The 12,438-nt window shown below is 39.2% G+C and overlaps 1 protein-coding gene across 1 annotated transcript in view; it reads left to right on the plus strand.

The window, feature by feature from the left end:
• Positions 1 to 3,425: 3,425 nt before the first annotated feature.
• Bmx (BMX non-receptor tyrosine kinase) overlaps positions 3,426 to 12,438 on the plus strand; it is a 47,140-nt gene continuing 38,127 nt past the window's right edge. Inside the window, exons 1-2 of the mRNA XM_042680460.1 lie at positions 3,426 to 3,550; positions 11,739 to 11,885. Coding sequence (XP_042536394.1) covers positions 3,533 to 3,550; positions 11,739 to 11,885 — 165 coding nt within the window. The 5' untranslated portion in view covers positions 3,426 to 3,532. The remainder of the gene's footprint in view (positions 3,551 to 11,738; positions 11,886 to 12,438) is intronic.

Here is a 12,438-nt window from a genome sequence, read left to right on the forward strand (position 1 = left end):
TCAAGTGGTTTAGTGCAAAACTCTGGGAGAGGGTTTGTGATCATTTAGACCAGTAGGTAGAAGTAGAGGTAGTGAAAATTGGCCACATTTGGTGACACATCTTTTGAAAATAGAACTATAAAGGACTGAACACTTTAATCAAGTAGCTGAGATCTGAAGATCTAAGTTCAAAATCAGTCTGGGCAGGAAAGTTGGTGAGACTGTTCTTCTTCACTTAACCAAACAATAAAATCTGTACTGGAGACTTGTCTCAAGTGGGAGAATGCCAGCCATGAGTGGAAAAACTGAGTGAGTCTAAGGCCCTGAGTTCAAAGGGTTAGTAGTCTACCATTCACCTTGTTTGACCTGAACAAGGATGGAGTTGCTATTAGCTGCAAAGAGGAGAGTTATAGGAGGGTTAATGGGAGATTGTTTTGGGCCATGTTAAATCTGATTCATTAGATATTCCAGATCATGCTGGCTCCGTGGCTTAGCTGGTTAAAGCGCTGGTCTAGTAGATATTCCAAATATAAATATGTAAATTGACAGTGTGTTGAGTCTGGAATTCAGAGTTGAGGTCCTGGCTGAAAGTTGGAATTGTGAGCATATAGATACTGTTGAAACCTGTCAAATGAAATTTGTAAATGGCAAAAATAGTTATCAAGCACAAAGGGAAAGATTGTCTCTGTCTACCTAAAATGGATGGTATCAGGCAGCTTCTTTCTTATTCTCAAACTATAAGCACAAGAGAACAAGCTTGTTCATGTCATAATGTCAAATCATCCCAAGCTGTGTCCCTTTGACTTTTCCTTGCTCACAGGCTTGCATGAACAAGTTTTAAAGAAAATGTTTTAAGTGTCTCGCTGGTGGAGGCTGACAATGCAGTCTATAATTCCAATGAATTAAATCATGCAATTGAAAGAGCAGGTTGCCAAAAGTTAGAAATTAACTAAATACATGGAAAATACAGAGCCAAAGAAAGAAGCTTGGGAGAAGTAACAGGAAGTGAATGAATAGAACAAAGAAATAAATCAGTGACATTTTGACTTAGAGGAAACCACTCCTCCCAGATGCTTTTGAAGTGTTTTAAGCCCCAAGAAGGCATAAAAATCCCCAAGAGATTGTACCCAGGTGTTTCCACAGTTATACCACCCAGTCCTTTCTCTCGTTTATTTTTTATTTTCAAATTGATCTCTTACTATGCTAACCATATATAAGCAGTGAAGTAAATACAGATCACCATCTGGGCAAGGAAGATAATTAACAGAATATAGGATGTGTGCCTGTTTTTCTTTTTCTGCCTAATTTTAAGCAGTTGTACAAAGAGTTGCCTTTTAACAAAGACTTTTTTGAATGTAACGTATCTTGATCATTGTCACCCCTTTCAATTCTTACCATTCCTTCCCCTATCCACCCCTTCTCTCACTCTTCTTAATTTTATAGGTATACATCGGATTCTTGACTGCGTTCTCCCCTTCTTCTCTTCATGCGCGTCTACCCCTCTCCCCTTAACCCTACCCAACCCCTTTCAAGTATCCAATTCCTGATGTTTTACTTTGCTAAAGTTTGACTTTGCCTTTCTAAGGAATTACACTATCTGACATCCCCCTTGAGTCTATCATATTTCCATGAATATATTTGTATACACCTGCATACCACCCAACATGTTTGCTTATAAGTCTCTAAATTAAATGTAGCTTCCACATATAAGGGATGACATGCATCGTTTGCTCCTCTGGGCCTGTCTTAAGTCACTTAACAGGATTTCCCCAGGTCTCTCCAGTTCTTTACAAATAGTACAATATCATTCTTTCTGATGGATGAGTAATTCTATTATATATAGATACCACATTTTCTTGATCCATTCATCCATTGAGGAGCATCTGGGCTGATTCCACACTTTGGTTATGGTGAATAATTCTGCAATAAACATGGTTATATTGGTGGCTTTCCTGTAACCTGGTTTATAACCTTTTGGGTAAATGCTCAGGAGTAGAATTTCTGGATCATAGGGTATTTCTCTGTTTAGCTTTTTTGAGGAACCTCCGCGCTGCTTTCCAGAGTGGTTGAACAGGTTTCCATTCCCTCCAACACTATATTAAGGTTCCCTTTTGGCTGCATCCTCACCAGCACCTGTTAGCATTTGGTTTTTTGATAGCAGCCATTCTAATAGGGGTAAAGTAGAATCTCAGTGTTGTTTGATTTGCATTTCCTTTATGGTCAGAATGTTGAGCATTTGTTCATGTGTCTATTGGCCATTTTTACTTCTGAGAAGATTTCTTCCTAGCAGATAGACAACTGTTTGGATTTCATCAGTGACTTTGATTTGCTATTAAGGTATAATCCATACTCTCAAATTCTTCTGAAAGACTGCCTTTCTTCCTCCAAATTCCATTTTCTAAATAGGAATATTTTAAGAAAATACACTTGATTTGTTATTTTTCACACATTACTGTAACCCTTTACTTGGGCTCTTCCCTCTCTAGACATAAATCCTCTGAAAATGTGGGCTGCCGCTGTCATGTATTCTGTTGTATATCCAATGTCTAACAGAATGGTGAGCACATGGCAGGCTCTAAGTAAGACTTGATCATCTGAATGAATAGAAATGATAATAATCCTGGGTCTCCTTTCAAAATAATAGTTCGTTAAAGGTCAGGAGCACCACTATTCTCTGTCAGCCCAGATCTTCATCACATATTAGATGCTGAGAAATGAATCAAAGTGTCTCATAATTCATAAATGTGTACAATGTGTCCATGCATGCCCCCAAATGAATGATGGGTGCTATATCCACAGCAGAACAAAAGGAAATCCTTAGATTCAGTATACATGGCTAACCAGTGTATACCAGAGAAAACGGTGAATGTTTAAAGCCAATTGGTGGGATATTGTCATAACAATGTACAGAGACAATCACATTTTTCACTGTAATCTGGTTTATATATTTCCATCTCTGGATTCTTAACCATTGAAGTTGTGGAAATGTGCTCCTTGGGTGTCTTATTAACTGGTTTCTCGTATGGTTTCTCATGTATCCCTCTTTGGACTCCTTTTGTCCAAGTGTTGAGTCGACGTTTTCATTGCTTTTTTTCTGTGCACTTTGGTGTTACCTAATGGTTTCCTGACTCTGACTCCTTGGAGAGAAGTCAACGTCTGAGGTCGGGTTTTTGCCTAGATATTTTCTTGTCCTTTCCAGAACAGAGCTCTATAAACAAAAGTGGGGTTATCACATGTACCCATGAGTGGCCTGGGAAAGGCAGTCATCAGAGTTGGAACCTTTATGAAATAAGCTTTCGTCTCTGTTTTTGTTGCATTCAATCAGATCAACAAGTGTTGGCTAAGTGCAGAGCGTGGTTTCCTGTGGGATTGTGTAAGGCACTACAGGACAATAAAGCTTTGGGGTGTGGGGGGGGGTGAACTGAGTAATGTAGCCATTTCTGACCCAGCAGCTGGGAAAATGTAAAACAATTTGCTGGGACTGGAAAGAGGGAGGACAGCAGAGACTGAGTTCCTGAAAGAACAGATTGATTTCACTGCGGTGGACCCCGGGATGGAGCAAGCCAAAATGGTACGTTTAAGTGGCAGGTGGCTATGGAGTGTGGCGCCCAACAGGAGAATGAGTTCAGGTCTATGACTTATGGGGCTTGAGGGTTTCAAAATGTGGGGGAACCCATCAGAAGAGACTAAATGGACTCAATTCTGGACGTGAAATTGGTGGGGCTTCCTTGAGGACTTTGGAAGGGACCAGAGGTTTCAGCTGCTGTGCTTTGATTGTCAATTCACTGCCTTGCCCAAAAACCTCACTCCACATCGTGCCCGTGTCATCACCAGCTTGATCTAACAGTTTCTTCCACTGATGATTCTCCATGCTATTCTGTGGGTGCTATCATTTTGTGGCATTTCATATTGCCTCTGGGTCTGCTTCGCAAACAACACAGGAATTTTTAGCCATGCCTTCCTCTTTATATGTTATTTTAGCTACAAATATTTGTTCATAAGTTTCTGAAATCTCTTTCAGTTGGAGACTTGGGGCTATTTTAGATGGAATTAAACAATGAGAGGGAGATAAACTGCATAGTAGTACCCATGTCTATGTGATGTCAATGTTCTTGTGGACCATGATGATTTCATTGGACTATACTTTAGTCTAGATCAGTGCTTCTCATGTGCTCAGGTCCCCTGGGGATCCTGCTGAAGTGTTGCTAGTGCTGCCAGTCCATAGACCACACCTTAATAACACACATACATTCTTTCTTCTTTTTTATTTGCTGCCAGTCCTGGGGCTTGAATTCAGAGACTAAGTACTGTCCCTGAGCTTTTTTGCTCGAGCTTAGTGCTCTACCACTTGAGCTACAGCTCCACTTCTGGTTTTTTAGTGGTTAATTGGAGATAAGAATCTCACGGACTTTATTGCCCAGGCTGGCTTTGTACCACGATCTTCAGATCTCAGTCTACTGACTAGCTAAGATCACAGGCCTGGGCCACCAGCGTGAGCCTGGTGCATATGTTCTTTCGTAAGACATATAATGACACAAATACAGTCAGTAAAGGGTTGGCTGAACCCAATTTTAAGATGTCCTTATGTATTCTCAAAGTTAACTTGTCTTCTGCCTTTTAACATCACTATGGTTTATTTTAAGCTTTACCTAAGACGATGAGAAGTGACATTGTATTTTTGAGGATTATTTCATTGTCTTCAGTCATTTAGCTTTCCTATGGGTTATTGGAAGCTTTACTTAGGGGAAAAGGAGAAAGAGCATATTTCTAGAGCATCTACTTAGGGTGCTGGACACTGCATGTTTTTCTTGATTCCTCAAAATGGAAGTGGGGTTTTTTATGTTTGTTGGGCTTGGTTTTTGTTTTGTTTTGTTTCTCTCTTTATAGATGAGGAAGCTGAGGTTTAGTAGGTTTAAGTAACATACATGCCAGGTTGCACAGGAACATAGCAAGGATTTAAACTCACTGAAATACGATCTTTCCTTCTAAGTAGCCTGCAAAGCTGAAGCAATATTCTGTACTAAACTAATTCTCACAGATTTATCATTTTTTGCTTTTCTTCTAAGGAAGGTAATGTTCCGGGCAGAGGGGAAAGAGCAGAAGGAAGGAGGTTCCTCAAAACACCGAGGTTCCTCCATTGGTAGAGCACTAGCCAATGAGCAAAAGCATCAGGTACCAAGTTGGAGTACTGGTTTCAGACAAAAAAAAAAAAAAAAAAAGACAAATTTTAGGACCAACAGCAATAGCATTGGAATTCTGTCTTCTTTCTTTGGAAGAAAATGATCTTTTTTTTGTACATTCATTTTGAAACAATTAAGGCACCATGTTCCCAAATGCCAAGAATATGAGCATTCATGTTAGAAGGTTTCTGTCCATGACAGAGCCAAGACCAACTGTAACTCTCTCTGGCCTGCATAACATCATGTGAAATAGAGGTTTGTCAGATTCTGTGGAGCTGGTATTTGTCATTGGCCAACATCCTACGGCATTATAAACCACTTCACCTGATTCTGAGTTGAGCTTTCTGTTCCTGTTTAAATTAGCCCTCATATTTTGTTCAGTTGTTTAGCCGGATGATAAACAGACCTGGCTTTGTGTGAATATCTGAAGATTAAGTTTGGCACAGGGTCCTCCAGTTTCCCTCTTAGACCCTTAAGCAGTCTGTAGTTGGAGCATCTATTTCCTCTTGCCATCCTTCTCCTCTTGACTGCCTTCCCAGCACAAGTATTATTTTACTCCCTGGGAGCCATTCCAGATTCTTAGCTAAATGACATGTAAAATGAAAGAAGATAACTGAACTGTGAAAAGGAGTAAAGAATTGCTTCCCTAGCCTCTCAATTCTAAAGGCTACAGCTCTAAGAGCACCACCATCTTGAACCAGTCAGGAAAAAAAAAATATTTTAGTTGAGGTAACTCTGCAATGGCTTCTTTAATCATATATATATATATATATATATATATATATATATATATGTGTGTGTGTGTGTGTGTATGTATGTATATAACAAGGGAACTCTGGTTAAAGAAGCCATTCCCTCAACACATATATATATATATATATATATATATATATACACATATATATGTGTATACACACACACACACACACACACACACATATATATATATATATACCTTTCTCCCTTTTCTGCCTTCTTCTTCTCCTCTGTACCAATTAAATTTGATCCCAACTTTTGAAGTTACCAGTTCTTACCAGGTTTCAAAATGTGGCTTGGAGTTTTACTATCTTTCTGTGAGCACAGTGCGATCCAGGGTCTTGCACATGTTGTTATAGGCTGCACCTCCGACCCAGTTTTGCTATTTAATGCTGCCTTGAAGTTTCCTTTGAAACATTATTTACAAGTCACATATTTCTGGAAGCCCCTTCAAAAGGTCCTTTGCACAGGTCTGGGAAGACCCAAACGTAGGCTTGTTTCATCAATAGGATGCCTTACTTAGTGTGTTATTGCCATCGAGTGGACAGTGTACCACGCAGGACACCATCATCTGGCTCCCTGCACTATGTCTCTTCAGTCACAGATTCATGGTCCTAATTCATAGGTCATAGGTTCAACATCCTCATTTCTATAGGCTGCTGGGGCTTGGTGTTGCATATGTGAAATGATTTCTAGGCTGCCTACTTGTCTTTAGGTTAGGGTCTTCTCTGGTTTAGGAGGCAAGCTTGTTCTTCTCTACCACTGGTATCAGAGTCAAGGATATGAGCTACGTAGGAAGTGGCACTATGGTTCAAGCAGTAGAGCGCTCTCCTTGAGCTGAAAGAGCGCAGGGACAGTGCCCAAGCCCAGAGTTCAAGCCCCACGACCAACCTTAAAAAAAAAGAATATAAGCTATGGAGTTAGACTGCCAGGATTCTAATTCCTGCCCTACCACATTTAGCTTATGTGACTTTTGTTGTTGTCGGTTGTAGTCATGGGCCTTGAACTCAGGGCTTGGATGCTGTCCCTGAGCTTTTTTTTTTTTTTTTTTTTGTCAGTTATGGGGCTTGAACTCTGGGCCTGAGCTCTCTCCTTGCGCTCTTCAGCTCAAGACTAGCACTCTATCACTTGAGCCACAGCACCATTTCCAGTTTTCTGGTGGTTTATTGGAGATAAGAGTCTCACGGACTTTCCTGCCTGGGTGGCTTTGAACCGTGATCCTCAGATCTCAGCCTCCTGAGTAGCTAGGATTACAGGCATGAGCCACTGGTGCCCGGCCTTGACATTTGTTAAGTGTTCTAAAAAATGTGCAGTCTGTGGTGATTTTTCCATAAATTTGCCTACGATTATTATTTCTAAAATCATTTTTTCATCCTTCAAAGTCCGATGATCACATCCTCCCTCACATTAATACCCTTTCATGGGTTTTTTTGGTTGTTTTTTAAAGGAAACAAAACAAGATTTTTCATCTGGGCATAGTGGATCATACCAGTAACCCTAGCTACAGAGGAGCCAATGATCAGTGTGTGGTCATTTTCCAAGGCCGGCCTAGGCAAAAAGTTCACAAGAACCCATTTCAACAAATAAAAAGCAGGTAGATTCTTACACCAGAAGTATAAGTAGAAAGATTGAGGCAGCCATCCGCACCCCCCCCCTCAAAAAAAGAGAGGGACTCCATCAAAAAATAACAAAAGCAAAAGGAATTGGAGACATGGCTCAGGTGGAAGAACACTTAGCTAGGAAGTGCTGCAAACCTCAGTACTATCTGCCCCCCCCCATAACGGAAAAATTATTTTTCCTCAGATATTTTACAGTAAAGTAAACAAGTTCCACTGCAGCATTTGAACTGCTTCTTACCACCTCTGCTTTTTATAATTAATTAATTAATTTTCTACTGGTACTGGGGCTTGAACTCAGGGCCTGGGCACTGTCCCTGATTTCTTTTGTTCAGCACCAGTGCTGTACCACTTAAGCCATACCTCCACTCTACTTCCAGTTCTTTTTTTCTGGTTAATTGGAAAGAAAAGTCTCATGGACTTTCCTGCCCAGGCTGGCTTTGAACTACAATCGTTAGACATTAACCTATTGAGTAGCTAGGATTACAGGCATGAGCCACTGTTGCCCAGCTACTTCTTTTTAAATTCATGATTTGAAATCAAATAGTTGGCCTACAGCATACCAAGTATTTTCCCATAAGATTTTGCATTTTTTATGAACTTTAGAGTATAAAAAGGACTTAGTCAGGATAATCAGGCTGACAAGTGAAAGTCATGTAATATCCTTGAAGCCTTCTGAGTCTACCACCCCATAGCAGTCTTACATATTGATTAGTTATTAAACCTCCCTTAAACTTGTTTGTTGACACTCAGGGCTATGGAAATATGAACTTTATTTCTGGAAGCAACAACTCAGTATTGGGCATACTGCAAGTTTAATGTCGGGTGTGCAAAATAGAACCTCTAAACTGACTTTCCTATTTTCATATAGTCTAAATAGCCTTAGTGATTGTGAGTCATTTTAATTTAACATGCCCCTTATATGATTTGTATAGGTACAAAATTCAGTATTAATTTCTGCTAGGTATTGGTTTTTAGGTTTTGTTTTGCCTCTGCTGGGTTTTAATCTCTCTCTAGTTTCATGTGCTTATGGAAATAGGCAGTGTGGGCTATTTGGTAAGCAAATCGATGTTTCTATTCTTTGTACATGTTGATATGAGAGTCTAGCCAATTCCTTCCAGAGCCTCTATGGAGATACATTTTGTTTAATACTAGCTAAGTTTAGGAACTCCTTTTATTTTAAAAGAGATGATTTTTCATTTACCTTCCCAATTGAACTTTTCTTAAATAAGGATGGGCAGAGCAAGAGTCTTCTAGTCTCTGGACAAGCATTTGAGTAGACGATTGTACCTGAGATCTGTTTTGGCACCACCATAATGAAAGCAAAGGGACATAATATTTCTACATAGGAATCATCAAAAGAGACTTAACATTTCTACATAGGAGTCATCACCAGTCCTACTTTCTGATAACATATGACCTGATACCATATACCTGCCATCCAGACTATATGGAGGAGAAAGGGGAAGTATTCAGAAGGAACAAATAGAAGAAGAAAGATAGGTACAAGCTTTCTTTGACTTAGAGGAAACTGATCTGGTTGTGACAATAGTATAAATCCTCAAAACAGGGCTCATCAAGTTTTTAAAGGAAGCCTCAGAGCACACATCAGGGAGTAAAGCTTTGATGGTCTGACTTTCCTGGATAGAACTTCAAGGCATGTGGCTGCAGGTGTTTGACACATGACAACAACAGGTTACAGACACATGCTAGCACACTACTTTAAGGAATTAGCTTTTAACTAGCTACACACCTAAATTTGGCAAGAGTTGTTTGTTTGTTTGTTTTACAATATTCTCTTTCTGCTTTCTTTGTAGTTTTAAAATGTAGAAACGTAACTATAGAAAAGTGTTCTAGCTAGGTCTTGGCCTTTAATCCTAGCTACTCAAGAGGCTGTTATCTGTGGATCACAGTTCAAAGCTAGCCTGGACAGGAAAGTCTGGTGAGACTTTTATCTTCAATTAACCACCAGAAAACTAGAAGTGGAGCTGTGGCTCAAAGTGGTAGAGTGCAAAAGAGCAAAAGAAGCTGGGCTCTGGTGGCTCACGCCTGTCATCCTAGCTATTCAGGAGGCTGAGATCTGAGGATTGCTGTTCAAAGCCAGCCCAGACAGGAAAGTCTGAGAGACTCTTATCTCCAATAAACCACTCAGAAAACCGGAACTGGTGCTGTGACTCAAGTGGTAGAGCACTTGCCTTGAGCTGAAGAGCTAAGGGACAGTGCCCAGGCCCAGAGTTCAAACCCCATAACTGACAAAAAAAAAAAAAAAGCAAAAGAACTCGGAAGCAGCATCCAGACCCTGAGTTCAAGTCCCACAATCGATCCAAAAAAGTGTTCTATAACTCTGTCTAGTGTTCAACTCCCTCCAAAGAGTCTATAAATCACAAAAAGTATAGCTTCATAGCTTCCATTTTCAAGTAAATTATCTTCTAGTCATAGGTTCTGCATGTAGAAAATATGCTTATCTGGGCAAGCATCTGTGTGAAATTTCCAGTGAAAGCAGAGGTGAAAGGCAGGCCTGATACCTGCTTCCTCCGGTCCTGCTGGCTCCATGACACCCTCATTTTACCGTTTTCTAGCCCCAAGCCAAAAAAAAAAACAAACCAGTAGACACAGTGAATAGCACCCATTGTGCTAAAAAGAAATCCATTGTATGATTACTTTTATAAAAGAATTATCCCATTGAAAATAATAAACAATATCCAGTAGAAAAAAATGACCAAGATTTCATTATGTCAAATGCGTAAGATTTCTACCACTTCTGTCCATAAATCAAACAATACCCTTACAGGATACTTGGGGTATTCAAATAGTCTCTCAACCTATGTATATTGCAAAACTTCTTGTTTTAAAGTTATGCAGTTTGTATTAGGAAGGAAGAGGCTGAGACTTGTGGTGGTTTCTTCAACACCAGGCTGTCTTTCTTAGTCTCCTTTTCACTCTACCCCCATGGGAAATGCCCTCTTGTGATTGGATGGATTTCCTTGGCACCAGCCTTTCTCCAGAGAACAGTCTGTATGGGTACTTCCTGATCAACAGTGCTAACTAGGATGCAAATATCTGTTTTCATAATGCACGACCTGGCATAGTGAGAGGTAATGTGAGTGATGGTGCTTCAGAGCAGTGACTATTGCTTTGAGCTTAAGACTTGAAAGTAAGGACACACGGAACAACTTTGGCTGCAGAGAGTTTAAGGTGAGTAAAGTTACTGCTATTCAGAGCATCAAACAAAGGTTTTAAGTATTGGGCTTCAAACTGCAAATTGTAATGCAGTTTCATAAGCCAAAGGGAAAAGAAAATACTAAATGTAATGCCTGTGGTCCACCGTTTACCATTGCAATTTTTCATTATCAGACTGAGACTGATACTAAAATTCAGTAGAACGAGAAAAATAAAGATAAACATTAAGATAAAATTAGAATAAAGAATTTAAACACATTAGTTAACTTTGCTAAAGCGAATTAAACTTCAACTGAAGAAAATTAAGGCATTTATTTTTGTAGAAATGCTGTAAGGCTTAATGTCTTCCATGGTTTTAAAATAAAAAGTAAGGCTGTGTTTACTTTGTAAAAATGTATTGATTTTTGCGCTTCTTCTGTATCACTTTGATAACTTAGCTTCCTCCCATTATACTCTCTTGAGTATTCACTTGGACTTAAAATTCTCTGAAGGTATTTTAAATTATACTCATGTTCGTTGTGTCTAACATCTGGTCATGATCAGGGGATGAGGTGACTCATGATGACTTGGATAATTTGCTCAATCTATTGGCCATAGTAACAGAGGGAAGATTGCGATGATCAATGCCTTCATACCTGGTGAGCTACCTGAAGTACAATTTTTAGAGTCTTATTATATCCTAGTCAATTCAACAAAAACTGTTAGAATATTGAGTAAAGGGCATTCAGATAAGGCAGTCCAGAGGATGGTATAATGATGGTAGATCCAGAGTAGAAGGTGTGTGAATGTATGAGAGAGTCTTGTAAATCAACAAGTTTACAGAACCTCAGAACAATACCAGTAGGGAAACAAATAAGTATAGATGTGTGTACAGTTCGTTAAATAATCCTAAGGAATCTTCTTTATAGAAGTTAGCGTTTATCTTATCCCCAAAGGAAAAACAGTCAAGTAAGATATAGGGAGGCTAAAAGAGAAAACCCACGTAGATGTCTCAATCAGTTTAATTCTTTGATTTGATTTGATTTAGGACGATAGTATGAACACAAAATCCATTCTTGAAGAACTTCTTCTTAAAAGGTCACAACAAAAGAAGAAAATGTCACCAAATAATTACAAAGAGCGCCTTTTCGTTTTGACCAAAACAAATCTTTCTTACTATGAATATGACAAAATGGTGAGTCTCCACTTCCTCTGTTGCCTTCATAGTATTTATTATCTTCCCTAACTCTCTACAAAGTCTTTGACCAGGTGAAAAATATCAGATTTCCTCACTTCTTCAATAAAGATGACCCCGCATCTACTTATTACATTGCCTTTGCTTACCTAAAGTATAATAAATTCAAGATAAAGGATTTTGTAATATTAAACTTTACTAAAATGAATTAAACCTCAATGGGAGCATATTTTTGTGTCCTGAGGAATATTGGTCAATGGCTGGAGACATTTTTGTTGGCATAATTTCTTCTGGGGGAAGGGATAAGAGCTACTGGAGTGCAGTGCGTAGATGCTAGGAATGTGACCAAAGATTCTCCAATGCGCACAACTGTTCCCACAGCAAAGATTTTTCCAGCCCCAAGTGTTATGAGCCCTAAGGATCCAAAATGATGCCTGAAATTTAAACAGTTTTGGAAATAAGATGATCTTAGTACAGTTGAAAATTCTATCATATTAGAAATATTGAAATACTATCATTAAACTGAATCAAAGCAAAGATGCTTTGCAGAGTT

This window comes from Dipodomys spectabilis, unplaced genomic scaffold, assembly GCF_019054845.1.
Source record: "Dipodomys spectabilis isolate Male_0828 unplaced genomic scaffold, ASM1905484v1 ptg000061l, whole genome shotgun sequence".
Lineage (NCBI taxonomy): Eukaryota > Metazoa > Chordata > Mammalia > Rodentia > Heteromyidae > Dipodomys > Dipodomys spectabilis.